This window comes from Marmota monax, unplaced genomic scaffold (genome assembly GCF_021218885.2).
Source record: "Marmota monax isolate L192 unplaced genomic scaffold, Marmota_monax_Labrador192_F-V1.1 WCK01_AAM20220418_F8-fsc00277, whole genome shotgun sequence".
In the NCBI taxonomy this organism is placed as follows: domain Eukaryota; kingdom Metazoa; phylum Chordata; class Mammalia; order Rodentia; family Sciuridae; genus Marmota; species Marmota monax.
Window position 1 is genome coordinate 1,234,971 of NW_026694513.1, and position 21,322 is coordinate 1,256,292.

The 21,322-nt window shown below is 42.3% G+C and overlaps 1 protein-coding gene across 2 annotated transcripts in view; it reads left to right on the forward strand.

Moving 5' to 3' along the window:
* The window catches only part of Rcl1 (RNA terminal phosphate cyclase like 1), a 74,358-nt gene that overhangs the window by 26,080 nt on the left and 26,956 nt on the right, over positions 1 to 21,322 (forward strand). The window contains exons 1-5 of one of the 2 annotated variants that reach the window (XM_058571448.1): positions 5,268 to 5,574; positions 7,866 to 7,937; positions 10,481 to 10,656; positions 17,502 to 17,576; positions 19,040 to 19,164. In XM_058571448.1, the coding sequence (XP_058427431.1) occupies positions 10,597 to 10,656; positions 17,502 to 17,576; positions 19,040 to 19,164 (260 nt within the window). In that variant the 5' untranslated portion in view covers positions 5,268 to 5,574; positions 7,866 to 7,937; positions 10,481 to 10,596. Of the gene's footprint in view, positions 1 to 5,267; positions 5,575 to 7,865; positions 7,938 to 10,480; positions 10,657 to 17,501; positions 17,577 to 19,039; positions 19,165 to 21,322 lie in introns of those variants that run through there. The other variant, XM_046420151.2, reaches the window with a different exon arrangement.

Sequence of the window (21,322 nt, forward strand, 5' to 3'; positions counted from 1 at the left end):
GGCTTTTCTTTAACATATCCAGATTGCCACCATCAGCACACATTGGTAGTCCCAGCTACTCAGGAGGCTATGGTGGGAGGATCATTTGCGTTTACAATTTAGAGACCCATCTAAGCAACATAGATAGACTCCATTTCAAAAAAAAAAAAAAAAAAGGCTGGGTGCAGTGGCACATGCCCATAATCCCAGTGGCTCAAGGGGCTGAGACAGGAAGATTGCAAGTTCAAAGCCAGCCTCTGCCGCAGTCTGGCTGGGCACAAAATAACCGAGCCACCACATCGCCTTGTAGATTCAAACAGCAACTCTTTATTCCCGACTCTCACCGGCTCTACACGCACGTTCTGGGAAAATTCACACACTCCACCGGGCTCTGCATACCAAATACTCTCTGAATCCCGCGAGAACTCAAAGGGAACTCAAGGAGCAGGCACCTGAGGCATCAGGATACTCCCTATTCCCAGCAGGATCCACCTTAAACCTGGAACTGCCCTATTCCCAGCAGGATCAACCCTAAACCCAGATCCACCCTGGTCCTTGAGCAGGGTCACCTTTCTCAAACATTCATGCAATGTCACTGCAAATGACCTGGGTCCAAGGCAAGCCCATTTCCACAATGGAGAGTCCTCCCTCTAAGCAACATTGGGTAGGCTGACAAGGAAATTGCCATGCATCATTCCTACTTGGCTATGGCTCTCAGCAAGCCTCAGCAACTGAGCGAGGTCCTAAGCAACTCTGAGAGACTCTCATCTCTAAATATATACAAAAAAAGGGCTGGGGGTGTGGCTCAGTGGTATAGCGCCCCTGGGTTCAATCCATAGTACAAAAAAACCAACCAACAAACAAAACCCAAATTGCTAGTATCATTACTCTTATGCTTTCAGGCTATTATTAAGTAAAATAAAGATAACTGGAACACAAGTACTGTGGTGTCACAATAATGGATCTTGAAAGAACGAACAAGGCTTGTCATCGGAGCAAATGCCCGTTTATTGAGGAACAGCTCTGCATATTTATAGAGCCAGGGGTGGTTTGACAGTTGGCATGGGGTGCTTTTTGATTGGAGGGTAAGGATCAGGTGAGCCAGCAGGGCTAATCTGATTGGTGGGTAGGATCAGGTGAGCCAGCAGGGCTCTGATTGGTGGGTAAGGATCATGTGAGCCAGCAGGGCTCACCATTGGGCGGCTTTTTTTGAGGGATGGGGAAGTTAGTCTTTGGAGTTGGAGCCGGGGCGACTCCCAACATTCCCCCCTCTTTGTTATTAAATGAGAATGGGCGTCGACTCACTCTGGCTGCTTCCTGCTGAAATGGGGCGGTATGGAGAAAGAGGAGGGAGGTAAGGAACCCCCACAGGAGGGCAGAGAAGACCAGTATCAACAAAGGTTCCTTGCCACCACAGATTCATGATGACGTCAGTCCACTTGGCATAGGTCTCGACTGGAGGTATCATCAGTAGCCAGTAGTTGGTAATTCCTGAGGAGAAGCTGTTTAAAAGCTTGATTAGAAATTTTACCCACCTGAGTCTGAATGAACTTTATGATAGGAGGAAGGAACAGGCACAGGGAATTTTTATAGCTCAAATCTAATGGGGTCTCTTGGTCTGCAAGCTGCCTTGTTGGCCCAACAGGGGGTTAAGTGTTCAACCCTGAGCGTGGGGGTTGAGTGTTCAGCCTTGAGCGGGGGCTTGGGCTGTTTGGGCTTGAAGCAAACAGGTGATATAGAACCAAACAGAGGGTTTGAGAGGCCAGGTCATTCTGCAGCTAACTTTGTTTGGCATGCCCTGCAGGCCCTGCAGACCAGCCTGTCCTGCACCTAACACCCTCAATTCCACTCTTCATTCCTAGTCCAATCTACCTCCCTTCCCTCTCTATTAAGGCTGCTCTTCAAACTTTCTCCTACCTGGGTGTACCAGCTACCATATTTCCCTTTGAGAGCAGTCAGATCTCTCCAGGTTTTATGTGAAACACCTCAACTTTAAATACTGATACTTGGAATTCTTATGAAACTGGGAGGCCCTCTGGAGCCCTGTGTAAACTTGAAGGTGGACACACTAAGTGCATGCTATCACACTTGGCATAGATGCTCTGACTCTGTTCTGGCTGTCTGTAATCCAACCCCTAGTTACTGTCCCTTTATTACATTAGCACCCACACCAAGGGTGCTAATGTAATAAAGGGACACTGGTCTAACCAACGAGTCTCAGTGGTACTTACGTATACACTCCAGCTGCCGTCAGAAGATGGTGACTTCTTCCCCTGGAAACTTAAAACTGAACTCAGACATGCACACACATACACATAGGAAAAGCAGAAACTCTATCAAAGCCTGTAACTAGCTCATGACACCAAAGCTTCTCATTCTTCTATTGGCAAACGGGCAGGACCCAAAGAAGCACCTTGGTTTTTCAGAAGCAGGGCATGTGGATCACCAAAACAGGGCAACCTCCACACAGGATGGAGAAGTTGAGGAAAGGAAGGATTTAGAGAGCACTTCAGACAGGGGAAGACAGAGTGACGACAGAGCAGGTGGGCTGGACCAGAGCACACCCAACGCCTCACCCAAGGAGAGCTCAGGTTGCCTCCCAGGACAGTCATGGACTCACTGAAGGTAACTCAGGTAGGGGTAGATGTAAGCAACAGGAAGAAACAACTTCACCAGGAACCCAGGCATGGGAACACTGTTGGAGAGTGGTGATGGGAACACCAGCGTGTGCACATGCCCAAACTGTACGCGCCAACTATATGCAGGGTCCTGCACATCAGTTACACTTCAATGAAACTGGGAGGGTAAACAAAACACACATGTTTCTCCTTAGGCCCAGAAGGCAACTGGTAAAGTGCTCTCTTATGATCAACAGGGGTCACCATGCTCTGGACACTTAAGTGGTTTGTTAGAAGGACAACACACAACGATCCCACTACTGGCCAGATTCAAGCAAGTGGGGGGGGTGTCTGGCTGGAGGGGGCCCTTAGGGTCACTTGCCTTGAATCTTCAGACATAGGGCGAAGAGAGGACCCAAGAGGGGCAAGAAATGAGGGGGAGCATTGACAAGAGTACTTAATGACAGATGACGATCGTTGGCTTTTCTGATGAAGGTGTAGGAGTGCCAGGCTTAAGCCTGGAAATGTGAATCCACAGGGTAAGTTGGTTATTAGACAGCTTGAGTTTGGCCACCAAGGGAGTGCACATAGTCACCTGAGCAGGACCCTCCCAGTTTGGTTTTAGAGGGGGCTTTTCCCCCGGTGGGCAATAGTAAACAAGTTGACCAGGTATTAAGGAGGTAGGGTTTTGAGAGAGACTGGGGTCAGGAAGGAGCCAGGCTTGATAGCGGCAGAGTTCAGAGCATAGATGAAAGAGGAGGGGCAGGGCATAGGTTTTGGAGATGGGTAGGGGTTCTGTAGGCAGTCCGGGAGGAATGAGGGGACGGCCATACATGACTTCAAAAGGTGAGAGATTAGAAGGCTTTTTTGGCAGGGCCCTAATGCGCAATAAAGCCAAGGGTAGCACCTTTACCCAGTCCAGGCTTAATTCCATGGTGAGCTTGGTGAGGGTCTCTTTAAGGGACCAATTGGTCCTTTCAACCTTTCTGGAAGCCTGGGGGCGGTAAGGGCAATGGAAATGCCAAGGGAGTGATAGCGTGTGAGCCAGTCCCAGAGTTATCTGTGAGGTGAATTCTGGGCCATTGTCTGATTGGATAGAAGTGGGCATCCCGAAACGCAGGATTATGTGAGTAAGCAATAGATCAACTACCATAGAGGCCCGTTTATTGGAAGTGGGAAAGGCTTCAACCCATCCTGAAAAAGTATCTACCAATACAAGAAGATATTTTATGTATTTTTACTCAGGTCCTATTGGTGAAATCAATCTGCCAGTCTGCAGCTGGGGTATGACCATGGGCTTGATGAGAAGGGAAAGGTTTAGGTTTTAATGGAGTATTGGTATTGGTTCTCTGTATTGGTTTTCTGGCAGGTCTGACAAGCAGAAGTGATCTGTGGTAGGAGGGTCTTATCGCGTGGGAAAGGGTGAAAAAGGAGTGAAGGAAAGTAGTAAGACTCTGTGGACTAGAATGCAATAGAGAGTGAAGAAACTGGAAGAGTTGCTGGGGATCTTTGGGCCAATCCCTGGTGGTAACGAGTAGCAGAGAGGAGGTAAAGCTCTGTAGGGCGGCTGATCGAGCCGCTTGATCGGCCTTGGAATTCCCCATAGTAGTAAGGGAGGAGTCAGTTTGGTGGGCCTTGCAATGGATTATTCCCAATTGGGAAGGCAGCCTAGAGACTCGTAGTAGGCCAGAAATAAGTGTGGAATTAAGGACTGCCATCCCTCTGGTGGTCAATAGCTCCCTTTCTTTCAAATGGCTGCATGGGAGATCAGTATATAGGGAGAGGGTTTTTCCCTCTGCTAGCTCGCATGCCCTTGTGGCAGCTATGAGTTCAGCTTGGTGATAGGAAACGGTGGTAGGGCAGGGTAAAATAGTCATGGGCCGCTGCTAGGGCTCTGAGGCATGGGGGTCAGCCCTTGACAGTGGGGTCGAGCTGTTTGGATAGGTAGGACACTGGTGCAAATGTGGGACCATATTCCTAACCCAGAACACCCAGACTTTGTTCCTGTTTTTCATGTACATAGAGGGTAAAGGGTCGGGAGAGGTCAGGGAGATGCAGGGTGGGTGCCCAGAGGAGGGCCTTTTTAAAGGGCTTCCCTACCGCTGAGTAGGGGTTCATCTTGGGGGCCCTTGACCAGATTCCAGGCCCTGAAGTACCCAGCCACACCCAAGAAGGAGAGTCATCTTTGGTCTTTGGTTTAGGTATAGACACAGTAAGCTGTTTTTTCTGTCTACTATAATGGCCTTTTTCCCTTGAGAGATAGAGAACCCTAGATACATGCTATTTGGGCCTTTTGTGGAGAGGCCCGGTATCCCTTTAAGGCCAAGAAATTAAGTAGGAAAACTCTGTCATCTGTTGAGCGCCCTTTGGACGGCTAGAAGAATTTGTTTGCAAGAGGTGCAGAGAGCAGGATTGGATCGGAGCAAGAAGAAAGCCTGGAAGAGATCCCTTAGAATGGAGGGATCCAGGGACCCAAAAAGGGGCCATCTGCTTTGGTTGTCTAAGGGATAGTGGGCCAGGCCTGGGTGCTATATTTGATCCAAGAGGCATTGTAGGGGAGAGTCGGCTGGCAGAGAGGACACATTACCCATGTAAGGAGGAGGGAAGAGGACACAGAGAAGGAGGAAACTGATTTATTGGCAAAAGGGGCGTCCCCACTAGAGCCAAAAAATCAGGAGTGCCTAAGTGGCAGGTTCGAACTGCAGAGATTGGTCGTCACCGAATCCTGACAGTTGAAGCTCTCGTCCTGGACAAAGCCGGAGCCATTGGAGACCTTGGCCAAGGCTTTTCAGGACCCTTCCTGGAGAGGCCGGATACTCCCAGGGCCGGAAAGAGGGGAGAGGAAGGGGAGGGTAAGTGTCTCTCTAGTGGTCGAGTAGTCGACCAGCAGAGAGGACACATTACCCATGTAAGGAGGAAACTGATCATGTAAACCAGCAGGGCTAAAGGATCATGTGAGCCAGCAGGGCTCTGATTGGTGAGTAAGGATCATGTGAGCCAGCAGGGCTCACCATTGGATGGCTCTTCTTGGGGGATGGGGAAGTTAGTCTTTGGAGCCAGGGCGATTCCCAACAGATCTGATAACTGAGAGGTCTGCTAATTGACTAACTAGTGGGTTGCTGAGGCTTTTTTTTTTTTTTTTAGTGCTGGGGATTGAACTCAGGGGCACTCAACAACTGAGCCACATCTCCAGCCTTATTTTGTATTTTATTTAAAGACAGGGGTCTCACTGAGTTGCTTAGTTGCTGAGGCTGGCTTTGAACTCAAGATTCTCCTGTTTCAGCCTCCTGAATCGCTGGGATTACAGGCGTGCGCCACCGTGCCTGGCTTGGTGGGTTGTATATATGGTTTGGATATGCTAGAGAAAAGGATGATTCATATCATATCTGTTACAGAACAGAAGGGTATGTCATGAGTCTTCATTGAGCTACTTGGAATGACATGCAGTTTGAAACTAATGAATTGTTTATTTCTGGAAATTTCCATTTAATATTTTCAGACTGTGGGTAACTATGGGTTGAACAAACTGCGGAAAGTAAAACTGTAGATAGGAGGTAGTTACTGTAGTCCATTCTGTTCTAATTATGTTACAAAGAAATATTGATTGGGCCTCATTAAATTGACTGCCAGATCCTTCATTGGGTCACTGCCTGTAGTTAAAAAGTTGCCATGAGTTTCTAGCAAAAGAGCTTGGCTTTGGGTGATTCAACAGAGTAGAGGCAAACAACTGTGATGGTGTGGTGTTGAGCACAGACTTTGGAGAAAGAGAGGCTTGGGCTCAAATCCTGGCTCAGCCACTCACTGGTCATTTGACCAAGTTAGACAGTTGACAATCTTGGTGTCACTCAACCTTCTGTAAAATGGGAATGACACTTGTCTCAGGGTCATGAGGATGAAATGACAGAATGTAATGTGTTAAGTAAGTGTTCTATACACAGCAGCTGTTATTAACTATTTTTATTTGTTTCAGGATTTTAGTGGAGTTTCTTTTGACTTTTAGCCCAGTGTTATTTATACAGATTGCAGAACCTACTATGACAGGAGTTATGGGACAGGGTTAAGTTACAGACCAGGTAAATGAGAATTGTTTAGTTAATCTCGTCACCCTTTGGGATCAATTTAGAGGACTGCTGGGATCTCTCCCCCATACTGCTTGTTGATTACAGAAGTGGGAACTGTCTAAAAGTGCTAAGCTGTTCCAGTACCTTCCATGGCAGAAGAGTTGGTCTTCCTGTTCTTGTCCATGGGCAGGTTACGGCTAGAGGGTTTGTGTAAGAGAAGCTTCAGGGAAGGCCAGGGGACATATTCTCTTCCTTCACTCATCACTCCCCTTCTTCCATAATTTCACATTTAAAATCTGTTCTCATTTCCTTGCACTCTTCTTTCCTTCCACTCTTTCAAGAATGACTAGCTTTTACAAACAATCTGTTCATAAAATGAATTAAAGCAAATTCAAACATAAAAATATAAGCTTTTAGTATAAAATTTATATACCATCCTATCATCCTATCAAGAGAAACCCATTAACATTTTTCCCAGTCTTTTTTATACATTTAAAAGTAGGTGCCAGTTATACTGTATGTTCAAGTACCTTTTATATATATTTTAGTTGTAGATAGACACAATATCTTTATTTTATTTATTTATTTTTATGTGGTATTGAGGATCGAATCCAGTGCCTCACGCATGCGAGGCAAGTGCTCTATCACTGAGCCACAACCTCAGTCCCCAAGCACCTTTTTAATCTAATAAAAACTGAACTGGTTAGATGATTATGGATCAGAAAGGGATAGGAAGGGAGAAGGGACACTTTTTTTTGGCGGGAGTGCCAGAGAGAAACTGTGAACTCTTTCTATCTGTGAGACTGACGAGTGGCCCATAATTTTAATCTCCCCTCTCAGAATCTGGAAGAATTGAAGTCAAAACCCTTGCTTGCTTTCTGCCATTTCTCTTATTTGATTTGTCCTCCTGAGGGCAGATAAAGGACTTTTATGGGTTTTATGCAGTTGAAATTAATATCCCATTACATTGCTGGTATAGAGTTGCTGATTTTTGTGGAATGTGAAGGCTGAGTTGTTTCTAACAGTTCTGCTAACCATATATACTACTTAGTGCTTTTCCCACTGCTTCAGGTTCCTCAACTCATCCACTCACACAGCTCTTGAGGAAAGCTTGCGTATGGTGCTGGAAATAACCTGTTGTCTACTATAGTACCAGGGTCAGATGATGTGTCCTAACATGAGGCCAATCTTTCTCTTTTCCCCACAGATTTTGAAGCCAGCTTCATAAGGCTACTGGACAAAATAACTAATGGTTCTCGAATTGAAATAAACCAAACAGGTGAGCTCCTTTTCTGTCCATTCCTGAAAGGACCTATATATATATATATTACCTAAACATTCCTCTTGTTTCTCACTCTTTTAAAAAATATTTTTGTTAGTTGTTGATGGATCTTTATTTTTTTAATTTATTTATATGTGATGCTGAGGATCGAACCCAGTGAGTGCCTCACACATGCTAAGCAAGTGCCCTACCCCTGAGCCACAACCCTAGCCCTCTCTCTTTTTAATGGTATAAATACTATATTGTGTTTAAAACTTTACTAATCACTTTGTGTCACGCAAGTCTTCATTAAGTTAGAATGTTTAGAGGATTTAACAAGAGGAATCTGTGAGTGAAGATTGTAATAAAAACTTATCATTCTAGATCATTAAAATAGTTCAAATAGACCCAGTTTCCTGTGTTTGATAAAAATTTCCAGAGGTGTATGTGAAATCTGTTAACTTAACGGGCATACACTTGATTTAAGGAAGGTAGAGAACTGAGAGTTTCAAATGAGCAAGCAAGCATGTTTTATACCTAACATTTACATAAATCTTTTCAAAGTCCATTTACATATATCATCATATTATTCTTAAAGTAAACTCTGAGTAGTTGCACGTGTTGGAATCTATTTTAAAATTTTGTCTTTTAAAATAAGTTTATACAAATATGTGCAAAAAAAAAAAAAAAAAATCCCTTTACCACTTTCCTCTTCCAGTCCCTTCTCCTGGGGTAGCCACAGTCACCACACTTGCTTATATGAGCACTTATGTAACCCAGACCATCAACAGGGTCATGTTCTTCACAGTTCTGCAGCTAGTATTTTTTTTCACTTGCACAGATGTCTCATAGAACTTTCCCTACTGGCACATGCAGGTCCACCTCCATATTTCTGTGGGCTCTAGTATTGTATTCCATTGTATGGATGGGTGATAATTTATTTAATGCTCTCTACTGATAAATACTTAGGTTGTTTCTAGCTTTTTTCCCCCTTCTTTTTTTCTATTAGAATCTTTATCTGCTTTGTGTAACGAGTCGTGGCAAATATCCTTTGACTGGCTTTGTGAATTCTATACACATATTCCACAAAGGAATTGCTGACTTTTCATGTGTTGGCTTTCTTTTTTAAAAAATTTCATTAATTTTGAAACAGAGTTTTCCTGTATTGCCCAGGCTGGACTTGAACTTTTGGGCTCAGGTCATCTTTACTTCAGCCTCCTGAATAGCTGGGACTATAGGTGTTGGCCACCATGCCCAGTTACCACCATGTTGACTCTCTAAAGAAAGACAAGCTTGGATTCATACATGGCTTTGTACCATGTGAGATATGTTGATCTGTAGCTGCATTTACCCATACCTGGCAGAGAACAAGGTTCAGACCTGAAATGTTTAGATGCTCTTTGCCAGCTGTAATTCCCTCAGTCTTCTTGCCTTGTTTACTTTGAAATTGCTGGAGATTTTTTTCAGCAATGAAAAAATTATTGGAGATTCAGAAGGCAGATAATTTTATTCTCTAGTCATGTCCACAGTGGAATTGGGAAAGACATTTATGTGACCCTGTTCATCCCCCATTAGAATAAAAGCCATCATCCTTGTCTCGTCAATTTCTCATTTGATTAATTTCTGGCATAAGTAGGTGGAATTGAAGGATTTTGTGGTTATATACTCTTTCTCTGGCTTCTTGATCTTAACACTGTTGAGGATAAATGACCTAGAATCATACCCTTTGAGAAGTGTTGGTCACTTTGAGAATATAATCATGATTGTGATTATTTAGATTTTTGTGTTTTATTTTATAAACTCTCAAGAGCTATTTTCCTTTATTTATTTTTGATAAATTGTGCCAAAAGACATTGCAAAAGATTTTGAGCAGTAGAAGTACTTAGTTTACCCTACTGTCCCAAATCATCTAGGGTGTTTTACAATGTTTTTCCTCTGATATCACATTTAGTAAGAAAATTGGGGGATGATATAAATATATGTGAAAAAATGAGTAAAGAAAATGAAGAAGAGTATTCACCAAGAGCCATAACATAATTTTGGATAGTTCCATTTATTAGTATTAATTTAAAATTGCTGCCACTCTTGGCATTGAGTGCCACAAAGTACTTGCTTTTCTAGGCATCTTTTTTTGGTTTATGAACTGTATGAGAAATCTCATTTCAAGGGGCCTAGAGGATACTGGCTGCTGGTGTGATGATTTAAGGCTATTGTTCATGAACCTACAGTCAGCACAGTCTGAGAGTGTTCATCTAAGAGGCTAGGGTGCCTATGAGGAGCCCTCTTGTGTGCCCTGCCATGACTTTGGAAACTCAGATGGCTTAGAGAAGGGTTTAATTTATTACTATTTATTAAATTACACTCACAGTTTATTATTGTTACAGAGGCTTTGTCAGTAGTGACTCAGCTTTTGGAGTGAAGTGCAGACTCTCAGGAATGGCATTTTGAACTCCCTTGGATGCCCTTGCCATGTTTTCCCCTGGGACTTACTGCATTCGTTGTCTTGTGACACTGGTTTTGTTCTTGCTGCATCTGGTTATTTTTTTTTCCTCTGGTTTAAGGAACGACCTTATATTATCAACCTGGCCTCCTATATGGTGGATCCTTGGAACATGACTGTAGTGTCCTTCGTGGCATTGGCTATTATCTGGAGGGTCTTCTTTGCCTGGCACCATTTATGAAGCACCCATTAAAAATAGTACTGCGAGGAGTGACCAATGACCAAGTTGACCCTTCGGTGAGTATTGAGGTCAAACCATGGTGTGATTTTTCTTTTGTTTCTCATTATTACTCAATTACTAAGAAAAAAGTTTCTCATAAGCACACTTCTATTTTTGAGTGTTTTTTTTTTTTTTTTTTTGTTATTTATCTGAGATTTAGTGGTTAATTTACTCCAGGAGGCAGATGAACCAAAACTTGTGATCATCACATTCAGGATGATTACTAACATTCATCAAGGTGCCTTTCATTGTTATGTCTAGGAATCTTCAAAACAGATGCTTGATGTCTCATAGTGTTTGACATGAAATATGCTTCTGTTGGCTGAAGTGTATGAGAGTGGAGTTTTGTAAGGTCATCTGAGAGCTGAGGCTAGAGGGCAGCAGATCAAAGTTTTAGGCAGAAAATAATCTCTTGGCATTGCCACAGCAGAGTCTTGACTTATCCAGTCTTCAACCATAAAATCAGGAACTTTCTTTATCTGAGAGATTTGCAGATTTAGAAAAAAGCATAAGGTCAGGGAAGGAATGTGTGATAGTTTGTGGATACTAGCAAACTTCTTACTAAACTCTCTAGTTTTTCTGCATTTGTGGGGAGAACAGTTTGATATACAATTGAAACCTTCATTTTGATCAGTACAGCTCTCTTAATGCCAGTGTGCTCAGAGGGAAAAGTTGCTGCTTTTGGATACCTAACTGTCCAGAGAAGGTGTTAAAGCTGATGACCAAGAGGCCTGACAGTTGTCTTCACTGTTATAGACATAGACCACAGTCTTGAATGGGCAGTTTCTAAGGCCAACTCTGAAGTGTGTGCAGCATTCCTAACTGGAAAAGACCAGTTAGTGGTGTATTGAGCTCCAAATTGGAGGCTGGTATCCACCAGAATACCTTCTAGTATCTGGGTTAATGTGTTCTTAGGCAATGGAAGACTTATTTCTCAATCCTTGAGAATTCAGCTGTGTAAACTCTTTTTCTAGCATGCTAAATACAGTGTACAGTGCAAGATCTGAAATTCTTACCTGTAAATGAATGTTATATAAACTGATAAGAATTTTAATTTAAGTGATTGCTTTTCAAGAAGCATTTTGAGAAGATTTTCAAGAAGAAAATCTGCATTTTTAAGAAGATGCTAAGAAATGGGCCCTTTTGTTCAAAGTGTGAGAGGAGGCATCTATATTTTGAGATGTAAGGAGGCAAAGTGTGTCAAATTATGGGGAAAGGTTCTAAAGTATACTTGGGACTTTAATGCTGTGTATCCCAATTTTGTACTCCTTTTCTATAATTACTATTTTTAAAAGCTGTTCTCAGTGTAATTGATAACTTCCCCAGAAATGGTACTTAATTCTTTTATGCAGCATATTAAAAACAAATCTATTTTCATATATGACAGGACTGTCTCCTTTTGCCAGCAGCACGACTAAATGATGGTGGTTGATATACTTGGCTTAGCCCAGGTTAAAATAAATACTCCTAATCCTAGGTAAGGAGTAACTTCTTTAGCCTGTCTCCATTTACTCACGTCATGCAAGTATGAATACCATGAGTGACTCTGCTGTCAGGGAGCTCTCATTCTCATGGGGTAGACACCTGTGCGCATGGCTAGGGAGATGAAAAGACTGAATCCCCTTGGTCCCTGATAGAGGTACAAGCAAAGTGCTGATCGTCAGTACCTTAGTCCATTTTGCATTGCTGTAACATAATACCTAGACTGGATAATTTATAAAGAACAGAGGTTTATTTCTTACATTTCTGTAGGCTGGGAAGTCCAAGAACATGGTGCTGGCTTCTGGTGAGGGCCTTTGTCTTGCATCATAAAGTGGTGTAAGCATCAGATGGCAACACAGAAAAATTGGGCTAAATGTATCCTTTTCTCACAAGCCCACTTCTGTGATAATATCCTTAGTCCATTTGCTAAGTGGTGTCCTCATGACTTAATCAACTTTTTTTCTTTCTTTTTTTAATTGGTCTCAGGCATTTTATTATAGCAATAGAAAACAGGAAGACAGGATTGCATATCTTTAGGTCTTCCATGGTCCTACCTCTTAACACGTTAAATATGGCTTTTTGGAGGATAATCCTGGATGTTGAGTGAACAGTGAATTGGAGAAGTGATAGACTAGCTTGGGCTTTATAAAGCTGGAAGTAGAAAATAAGGAGAAGGGCATGATGGCAAGAGTGACTTCATGACTTGACAACTACTTGGAGATGGACTGAGAGGAATGGCCAAAAGTGACTTCATAATTTTTTTTGCCCTGATTGACTTTAAGGATAATGTTTAGATAGTGTTTGACACAGTAAGGGGAAATTGTGGTAGGATAATGGATGATGTGTTTGATTTTGTTACCGTACTCTGAGCTTTTGGCAGCATAACCACATGGGGATGTCCATATGGCAGTTAGAAACCACTGTCTAGAAATTCAAAGCAGGTCCTCAGGATCTTACCTACTGAGATAAATCTGGTCAGTGAGATTGACCAGCTATGATTGAACACTAGTAGCATTTTAGCTGAATTGGTCCTATAGCTGTCTTTGCTTTGGCCTATATAATGTGATGATGGCAGTGGTGTGTGTGTGTGTGTTGGTGGAGGGGAGTAAGAGAGAGAGAATGATTTTGTTGTTCATGTCAAAATCCCAGCTTTTGCATGAGTAGGGCAATGCAGGAGCAGTGGAAGGCTGTTCCTGCATGATGGCCATCAGTTGGAGCTATGTGGCAGCTGCCCTCTGGTAAGACATGAGCTTTCCAGCTGGATACAATTCTCAGTTGACCTCCTTATTCATTTCAGTTTCCTTATTAGACTTGTGAGTCATATAGTTTTTTTTTTTGTTTGTTTGTTTATTGTTTTTTGCCCTGTGGAACAAGGAACTGAGAATAGAAGAGTGAGGGGAAGTGAGTGTTTAAGATATGAGAGAGAAAAAAGTAGCTGGAAATAGAAAAGAAATTTGGAGAAACCAAGCAGCAGTCAAATTGTAAGTAGCTGGGAATGATCCAGAGTTACTGTTTGCAGGAGTCAGGTTAAGATTGAGCAGTGAGGTTTGGTAGTGAGAAGTGTTGTTGACCTTTGAGAAAGGTACCCTGAGTTACCATTTAGGTCAGACCCTTGCCTTTTCTCTCTGACCATAGAGGGACAGCTCAGTTTCCCTGAAGCAGAGCTTGCAGGCCTTATTCTGCTTTAGCTAGAACAGGCAGAGCTGGAGAAGATAATAGAGTGTTCAGGCTAGCTTCTTATTTCATACTGAAGAAACTAAGGCTTCAGAGATTTAGGGAAGTATCCCAGATTTCACAGCTAGTTAGAGGCAGATTGAGGCTTAAGCCCTCTTTAGCTTTCCAACCCTTGTCTCACAATACCAAGTGTGTCTGGTGGAGAGTGATTAGGAGACAGGACAGTACTTGAAATTACACTTGTGCTTCTGGCTGACTTTGGAAATAAATTTATTTGACTTTGTCCTTTGTAACTTAGGGTATAAGTAGAATGAGCCAGAAAGGATGCTCTACTTTCTTACCTTTTTTCCCCAGGAGAGGTGGTGGCTGCCTAGTTTCAGAGTAACCTGTATCCTAGCATTTACCAAGTCTTTAAGATTTGGCTTCGTCCTTTCCCCAGCCACCCTTAATTCTATCCTAGACAGACTCTTCTGGGTTCTGGCAATCTCATATGAGTATATAGTCATGTGCCACATAATAGTGTTTCCATCAATGATAGACTACGTGTATGCCAGTGGTCCCATAAGATGTCACCTATTGACATCGTAGCTGTCGAAATGTTGCATCTAGCTGAGTGTGGTGGTGCATACCTGTAAGCCTAGAGGCTCAGATGGAGGCAGGAAGATCACAAGTTCAAAGCCAGCCTCAGTAACTTAACGAGGCTCTAAGCAGCTTAGGGAGACCCTGTCTCTAAATAGAATGCAAAAAAGGACTGTGGATATGGGTTAGTGGTTAAGTGCCCCTGGGATTAATCCCTGATAAAAAACAAAAACAAAATACCCCACAACTGTCCTTATGTCATAGTGCAAAGCTTCTGTCACATGTGATGCTAGTGTAAACAAGCCTACTGTGCTGCCAGTTATATGAAAACATAGTATATACAGTTATGTACAGGACATAATACTTTTTTCTGGGGATTGGGAATTGAACCCAAGGGACAGGTTATCACTGAATTAGATTCCTAACCCTTTTAATTTTTTATTTTGAGACACTGATCTACTGAGTTCCTGAGGTCTCACTAAATTGCCTAGACTGGCCTTGAATTTGGGATCCTCCTGCCTCAGCCTGGGATTACAGATGTAAACCACTGTGCTCATCCAGTTCATAGTACTTGATAAAAATAAATGTTATTGGTATATGTATTTACTCTATTATAGTTTTCTTGTTATTTTAGAGTTTATTCCTTCTACTTATGAAAAAGCTAATTGTAAAACAACCCCACGAAGGCCCCTTCAGAAGGGAATTTCAGAAGAAGGCATTGTTCTCAGAGGAGGTGACAACTCCATGCATGTTATTGCTCCTGAAAACCTTCCTGTGGGACAAGATTTGGAGGTAGAAGATAGCGATATTGATGATCTTGATCCTGCATAGACCTAAGCTGATGTGTTTGTGCCCTAGGGTTTTTTTTTTTTTTTTCTTGTACCAGGGATTAAACCCAGGGGTGCTTAACAACTGAGCCACATCCCCAGCCCTTTTTAATATTTCATTTTGAGACAGCATCTTGCTAAGCTACTCAGGGACTCATCAAGTTGCTGAGGCTGTCTTTGAACTTGTGATCCTCCTGTCTCAGCCTGCTGAGCTGCTGGGATTACAGGTGTGCGCCACTGCACCCAGACTGTGTTTTAGTTTTGAACAAAAAAGTTTAAACAAAAAATAAAAATGACAGATTTAAAAATCAACCATACCGTATAGCCTAGGAGTGTACTTGTCTGAACCATCTAGATTTATATATGCACACTTAGCTGGAGGGGTGGTGTGCATCTGTAATCCCAGCCGCTTGGAGGCTGAAATGGGAGGATTGAGCAACTGGGCAACTTAGCAACACCCCCATCTCAAAAAAAAAAAAAAAAAGTAGGTAAGAACACTCTGTGATGTTTGCACAGGGACAAAATTACCTAATGACGTGTTTCTCAGAAAATATCCCTATTGTTAAGTGATGCATGACTGAATTACGTTTTGGGGTATGTTTAGCTTTAATATTTAATTAAAATAAGCTAATCTTTAATAGGTTTTCCTCGTCACTGCCCCTGCCACACCTGATCCATTCTGAACACATTCCCAGGCTTTACAGGTTATTTCTACTTCTGGTTAATTTTCTAATACCCAGATATTTAGTTAGAGCCTATCTTCTGCTATAAAGCCTCCTTGGAGATCATTCTGTCAAATCAGCCTATGAAAATTGTTAGCAGCTTGGAGACGAACCAGCATAAGGTTCTTATCTAGAGACAAGAAATTGAGATGGTTGTGATTTTTCTCATTTGTGGCTGTGGAGCTAATTAGAGGCAGAACCAAGACCAGGATTAGGGCTTTCTCCTATATCCTCTGTTTGTGCTACCTTCCCTCGCTGTCCCCTGATAGGGTCAGTCTTCTCAGGATCAAGGAGGAATACCTGTTTCTATTAGAGGTTCCCCACCCGCTGTAGTGCTGAGGATTGGACCCAGGGCCTCCTGCATGTGAGGCAAGCACTCTATCAACTGAGCTATATCCCCAGCCCCTGATTCCATTAGGAACTAGTAGGGAATGTTTCTCTTTCCCATCATGTTAGTAGTCTTTTTTGTTGCTGTAACCAAAATACCCTACAAGAACAACTCAGAAGAGGAAAAGTTTATTTTGGCACATTATTTTCAGAGGTTCATTTCATGTTTGGCCAACTCTGTTGCTCTTGGCCTGAGGTGAGGCAGGATTTCATGGTAGAAGGGTGTGAGGGAAGAAAGTTAATCACCTTATGGTGGCTAGGAAGCAGAGGGTGTGCAAGGAACCAGGGACAAAATATAAAATCTCTACTGTATGCTCCCAGTGACCTATTTCCTCTAGTCATGACCCACTTGCCTATAGTTACTGCTCAGTATTTTTAATTTATCAAATGGATCAGTCCACTGATTAGGATACAGCTCTCATAATCCATTTCACCTCTGAATATCAACACAGGAACTTTTGGAGGATACCTCATAGCCAAGATATAATGCCCATGTTACAATTGAGCAACGTTTGCTTATTTTTAGATATACATAATTTGGATGCCATCCTGATATCCTATGAGAAATCCACAAATTGATAAGGAAGTCCTCAGAGCTCTGAATAGGGAAGAGATAAGAATAACACTTGGCAGAAGTCTTGCCGTTAACTGTGAATGGTCTTATAATTGTAATTTGGGGTCTGTGTTGCCTCATGGGTTTTGAGGCTATAATTCCCTCACTACTCTCCCCTCCCATGTAGAATCAGCACCTTCATCTGGACTCTTAGGTTAATATTGAATAGTTCATTTGGTTTGCTTTTACTCTGAGTGCCACCAGCTCTAAACATTAAAAAGATTACTAAAAGAGAATGATAGTTTCTTTCACAGTGTGTATACCTGTAAAAATGAGCAGAGATCCCAGTTTGTTTATTCTATGAGCCCTGCAGTTTCTTCATGCCTATTGCATGTAATGCTCAAGGAGACTACAAGGTAGGTGTAGGTCTCCATGTCATCAGTGAGGAAAGCAAAGCTCAGAGAAGCCCAGTGATTTGCAAAATCAGAGACTTAACTTGGATAGAGCAGTTGTAGGCCAGCATTTTCTCTCCACCAAACTGTACCACCTACCTTGTTGCTAACCCTTGCCTGTTTTTTGAACTCTTCCTATCTGCCCAAAGTTTAATTAAACTTTTTTTCCCTTCAAATACTTTATAGGTTGATGTTCTTAAGGCAACAGCTCTCCCTCTGTTGAAACAGTTTGGGATTGATGGTGAATCCTTTGAACTAAAGGTAAGAATATATTGAACTGTTGGCTATATGTATGTTATCAGTTGCTTGGAAGAGCTCTGTGACTCAGTGTGTATGTGTGTCACAATTGAAGTTATCATCTTTAAGAAGTCCCAAAGGGCTTATGAACCAAACACTATAAAGTTTGAACTGAAAGGGACTTGCTAGTAATGGTAGTAGTGTCCAACAGTCATGTTGTACATTGTGGTAGGTGCTGTGGTAAACATTCTACATGTATTAACTCCTATACTCCTCACACAGCCCTCTCCATAGCAGTTAGGAGAGCAGTAAGGATTCTGTTCCTAATGCCAGTCTTATCTCGATATAGTTTGTGTTCAGGAACCCCCAACGTGAGTGTCCCTCAGATTTTTCAGTATTTCTAAAACATAGTATAAGTGATTTAAGAATCTGTTTCCTATTTAAAGGAATTTGTGTTAGTCAGCTTTTTGTTGCTTATGACCAAAATATTCTACAAGAACAACTTAGAGGAGGAAAAGTTTATTTTAGCTCACGATTCAGAGGTTTAGCCAATGGTCGGCCAAGTCCATTGCTCTGGGCACAGTGAGGCAGAACATCATGTTGGAAGGGCACAATGCAGGGAAGCTGCCCCATTCATGGAAGCCAGGGAGCAGACAGAGGAAAGTGGGGAAGGGACCACAGTGAAGATGAACATATCCAGGGCATGCCCCCAGTGATCCATCACTTCCAGCCACTCCCCACCTGCCTATAGTTACCACCCACTCAGGCCCTTTAAACTAGAAGGGACTGATTAGCCTACAGTGCTCATAATCTAATCATTTTACTTGTTAATATTCTTGCAGTATCTTTTTTGGAGATACTGTATATCCAAACTTTAAGAGTTATATCAATCTAATGTGGTGATACTGGATATCTTAAGCTGTTTAGCATATTTATTTTTTAAAATTGATCTTTTTAAACAGGGATAATGATTTCTTTTGGGCTTAATAGATCAGGTATTTGCATAGGAGAGAAAGGGATTCTTTTTTTTTTTAATATTTATTTTTTAGTATTTGGCGGACACAACATCTTTGTTTGTATGTGGTGCTGAGGATCGAACTCAGGCCGCACGCATGCCAGGCGAGCGCGCTACCGCTTGAGCCACATCTCCAGCCCAAGAAAGGGATTCTTGATAGCTAAGAAATGGGATCAGCTCATGAACTGGGAAGAAAAAATAGGTCACTTTGATGAAATGACCTACCCAGGGTTGTAGATAGATGAAGCAAAGCCCACTTTGACTTGGACTTGGACATGCTGCCAACAGCACATACCCTCTTGCAGGTAACACAAGGTATTGTTGGTTTTGAAGGGATTGACATTGAATATGAAAGGACCATCTGCCTTGAGGAAGAGCTTACTGGAAAAATGAAACCTCTCTGGATTAGGTGTCAGAGTAATTCACTGCTTTGCTGCATCCTTGCTTCATCACTCTTCATCATTTTGTGCAGATTGTGCGTCGAGGAATGCCCCCTGGGGGAGGAGGTGAAGTGATTTTCTCATGTCCTGTAAAGAAGGCCCTGAAGCCTATCCAGCTCACAGATCCAGGAAAAATTAAACGTATCAGAGGAATGGCGTATCCTTTTGCTTTGAGTTTAGATTCCTTATTTTTTTTTTATTGCTTTACTAAGATAAGAATTACTAATAGCTTTACTTCTTCCAAGGATTATTTACATTTTAGGCAACAGCCTAGGGAAAGATTTTAGTTAAATCATACTTGTTAGTTGAGATACAATGTTTTATTATCTGCCTCACCATGCTAGATTGATTTGTTCAATTTTTTTCAGTTAATGTTTAAGCATATGACCCTGGGGTATGAGGTCTTCTCCTAAGGGTTTGGTTTGAGAGTCACAGATGAACTGCAGTCCCTTCCCTCCCTCAAAGGAGCTCATCATATGATAAAGGAAACAAATGATACAACCTTATAGTTCTAATATAACTTGCAAAATGGTATATAGGAGGGTGTGCAGTGGGTTTGGGGCATTGAGAGTAGGGATTCGCCACTTTTGTCTAGAGGATTTAGGAGGGCTGGAATAATAAATAGTATCTACTATTTATGTGTTTACTGTGTGTATTTTGACAATCATTTTATGTACCTTATTTTTAAACTCAGAAGAAGAACTGAGTTTACTCACATCTTGTTTTACAGATGGGGAAACTGAGGCTTCAGAAGCTTAAGGAATTTGTTAATACCATCACAAGGCCAATAATCGCAGAGCTGGAATTTAAACTCTGGAGCCCAGGCTTTAATCCTCTTTTTCCTACAGAAAGGAGAGACCATTCGAATAGAGCCCTGAAGGACTGAGGCTTGTGAAATGGAAATAGAAAGGGGGAGTGCTTCAGACAGAGCAGTGCACCTCTTAGAGGGGAATAACAAGCAAGGCAGTGTGGCTGTGGTGTGGCTGGCAGTCAGGTGAGTCAGTGGCATTTGATGGGGAAGATGATGGGGAAGACAGGACTTCAAGACAGGTAAGAGTCAGTAAATAGCTGAAGGGCATGTTGAGGAGTTGACCTTTATTCGAAAATCAGTGACTTTCATCTGGGAAATGAATTTGTATATCAAGAGAACACCTTTGGTGATAATGTAAGAACTTTGGCTCACTGTGGACATTTTTGAAAATCAGATTTTAAAAATACCACCTAATGGCAACACTTAGAGGCAAAGGTAATGGGATTATTGTTGGGCCTAAAAGAGAGGCAGTGAGGGTAGTGGCCAGAGGACAGGTAAGACGTGCTATTGAGAGGCTGTAGAGGCAGTGTGGGTATGACAGCGGGATGACCTGGTCAGTGACAGAGGAATAGGGAGTTATTGAGGATGATTTTGATGTTTCTCACTGAGACACCCAAGTAGATATGTGTGTTCTGATAGTAGCTACAAAATTTGGGGTGGAGTTGGGTGAAGGTGGGATTGAGTTTGGTTTTATACATGTTGAGTTTGTGGGTCCTTCAAGAGTACTACAGGGTGGTAAGTATAAAAGGAAATTAGAAATGTAGCTCTCTAACTTGGGCAAGGAGGGGCTAGAAAGAGTGATTTGGAGTCAGTTACCAGGTAGAATGAGAGGAGAGGAGAGTGGAACTCTGAGAGGCCACCAAAACTGGAAAGTAAAAGCAAAGTAAAGAGGAGAGTACAGCCTTTGGGAAGTCCAGGTCAGCACTGCAAAGGCCCCCGAAGAGACTGTGTTAGGGTGGGGAAAGAGCTGAGGTCTTTGGGAAGAGCTATTTCCAGAAAGTGGTGCACGCACCAAATGGTGATGTGTTGGAACTTCTCTTTTCGGAAACTTATTTACTTCATGGTACTGGAGATTGAACCCAAGAGCACTCTACCTCAGAGCTACATCCCCAGTCCTTTTTAAAAAATTTTATTGTGAGACTGGGTTTTGCTTTGTTCCGCAAGCTGCCTTCAAACTTACAATTCTTTGGCCTCAGTATGTGATTTCAGGCGTTTGCTACCATGCTCTCTTCAGAATCTTAACAGGTAAGAGAAGAGGAAAAAAGATGAGGTGGTAACTTGATGAGGAGAGAGTGTAGAATGCCCTCCCTCTTAAGAAAATGTTGGTAATTATTTGAGTGTTTTGCAGATTGGATAAAGTGGATGTAAGTAGGAAAGAGGGCGATTGAAGAATTAAGGTAACAAGGTGTGAGTAAAAGGCCAGGGGCTGGAGTAAGACAGGTCTGGGTTGTAATTCTGTTTTGTTGTTTGCTGATGATAGCACTTTGGCTTCAAGCCCTGGTTG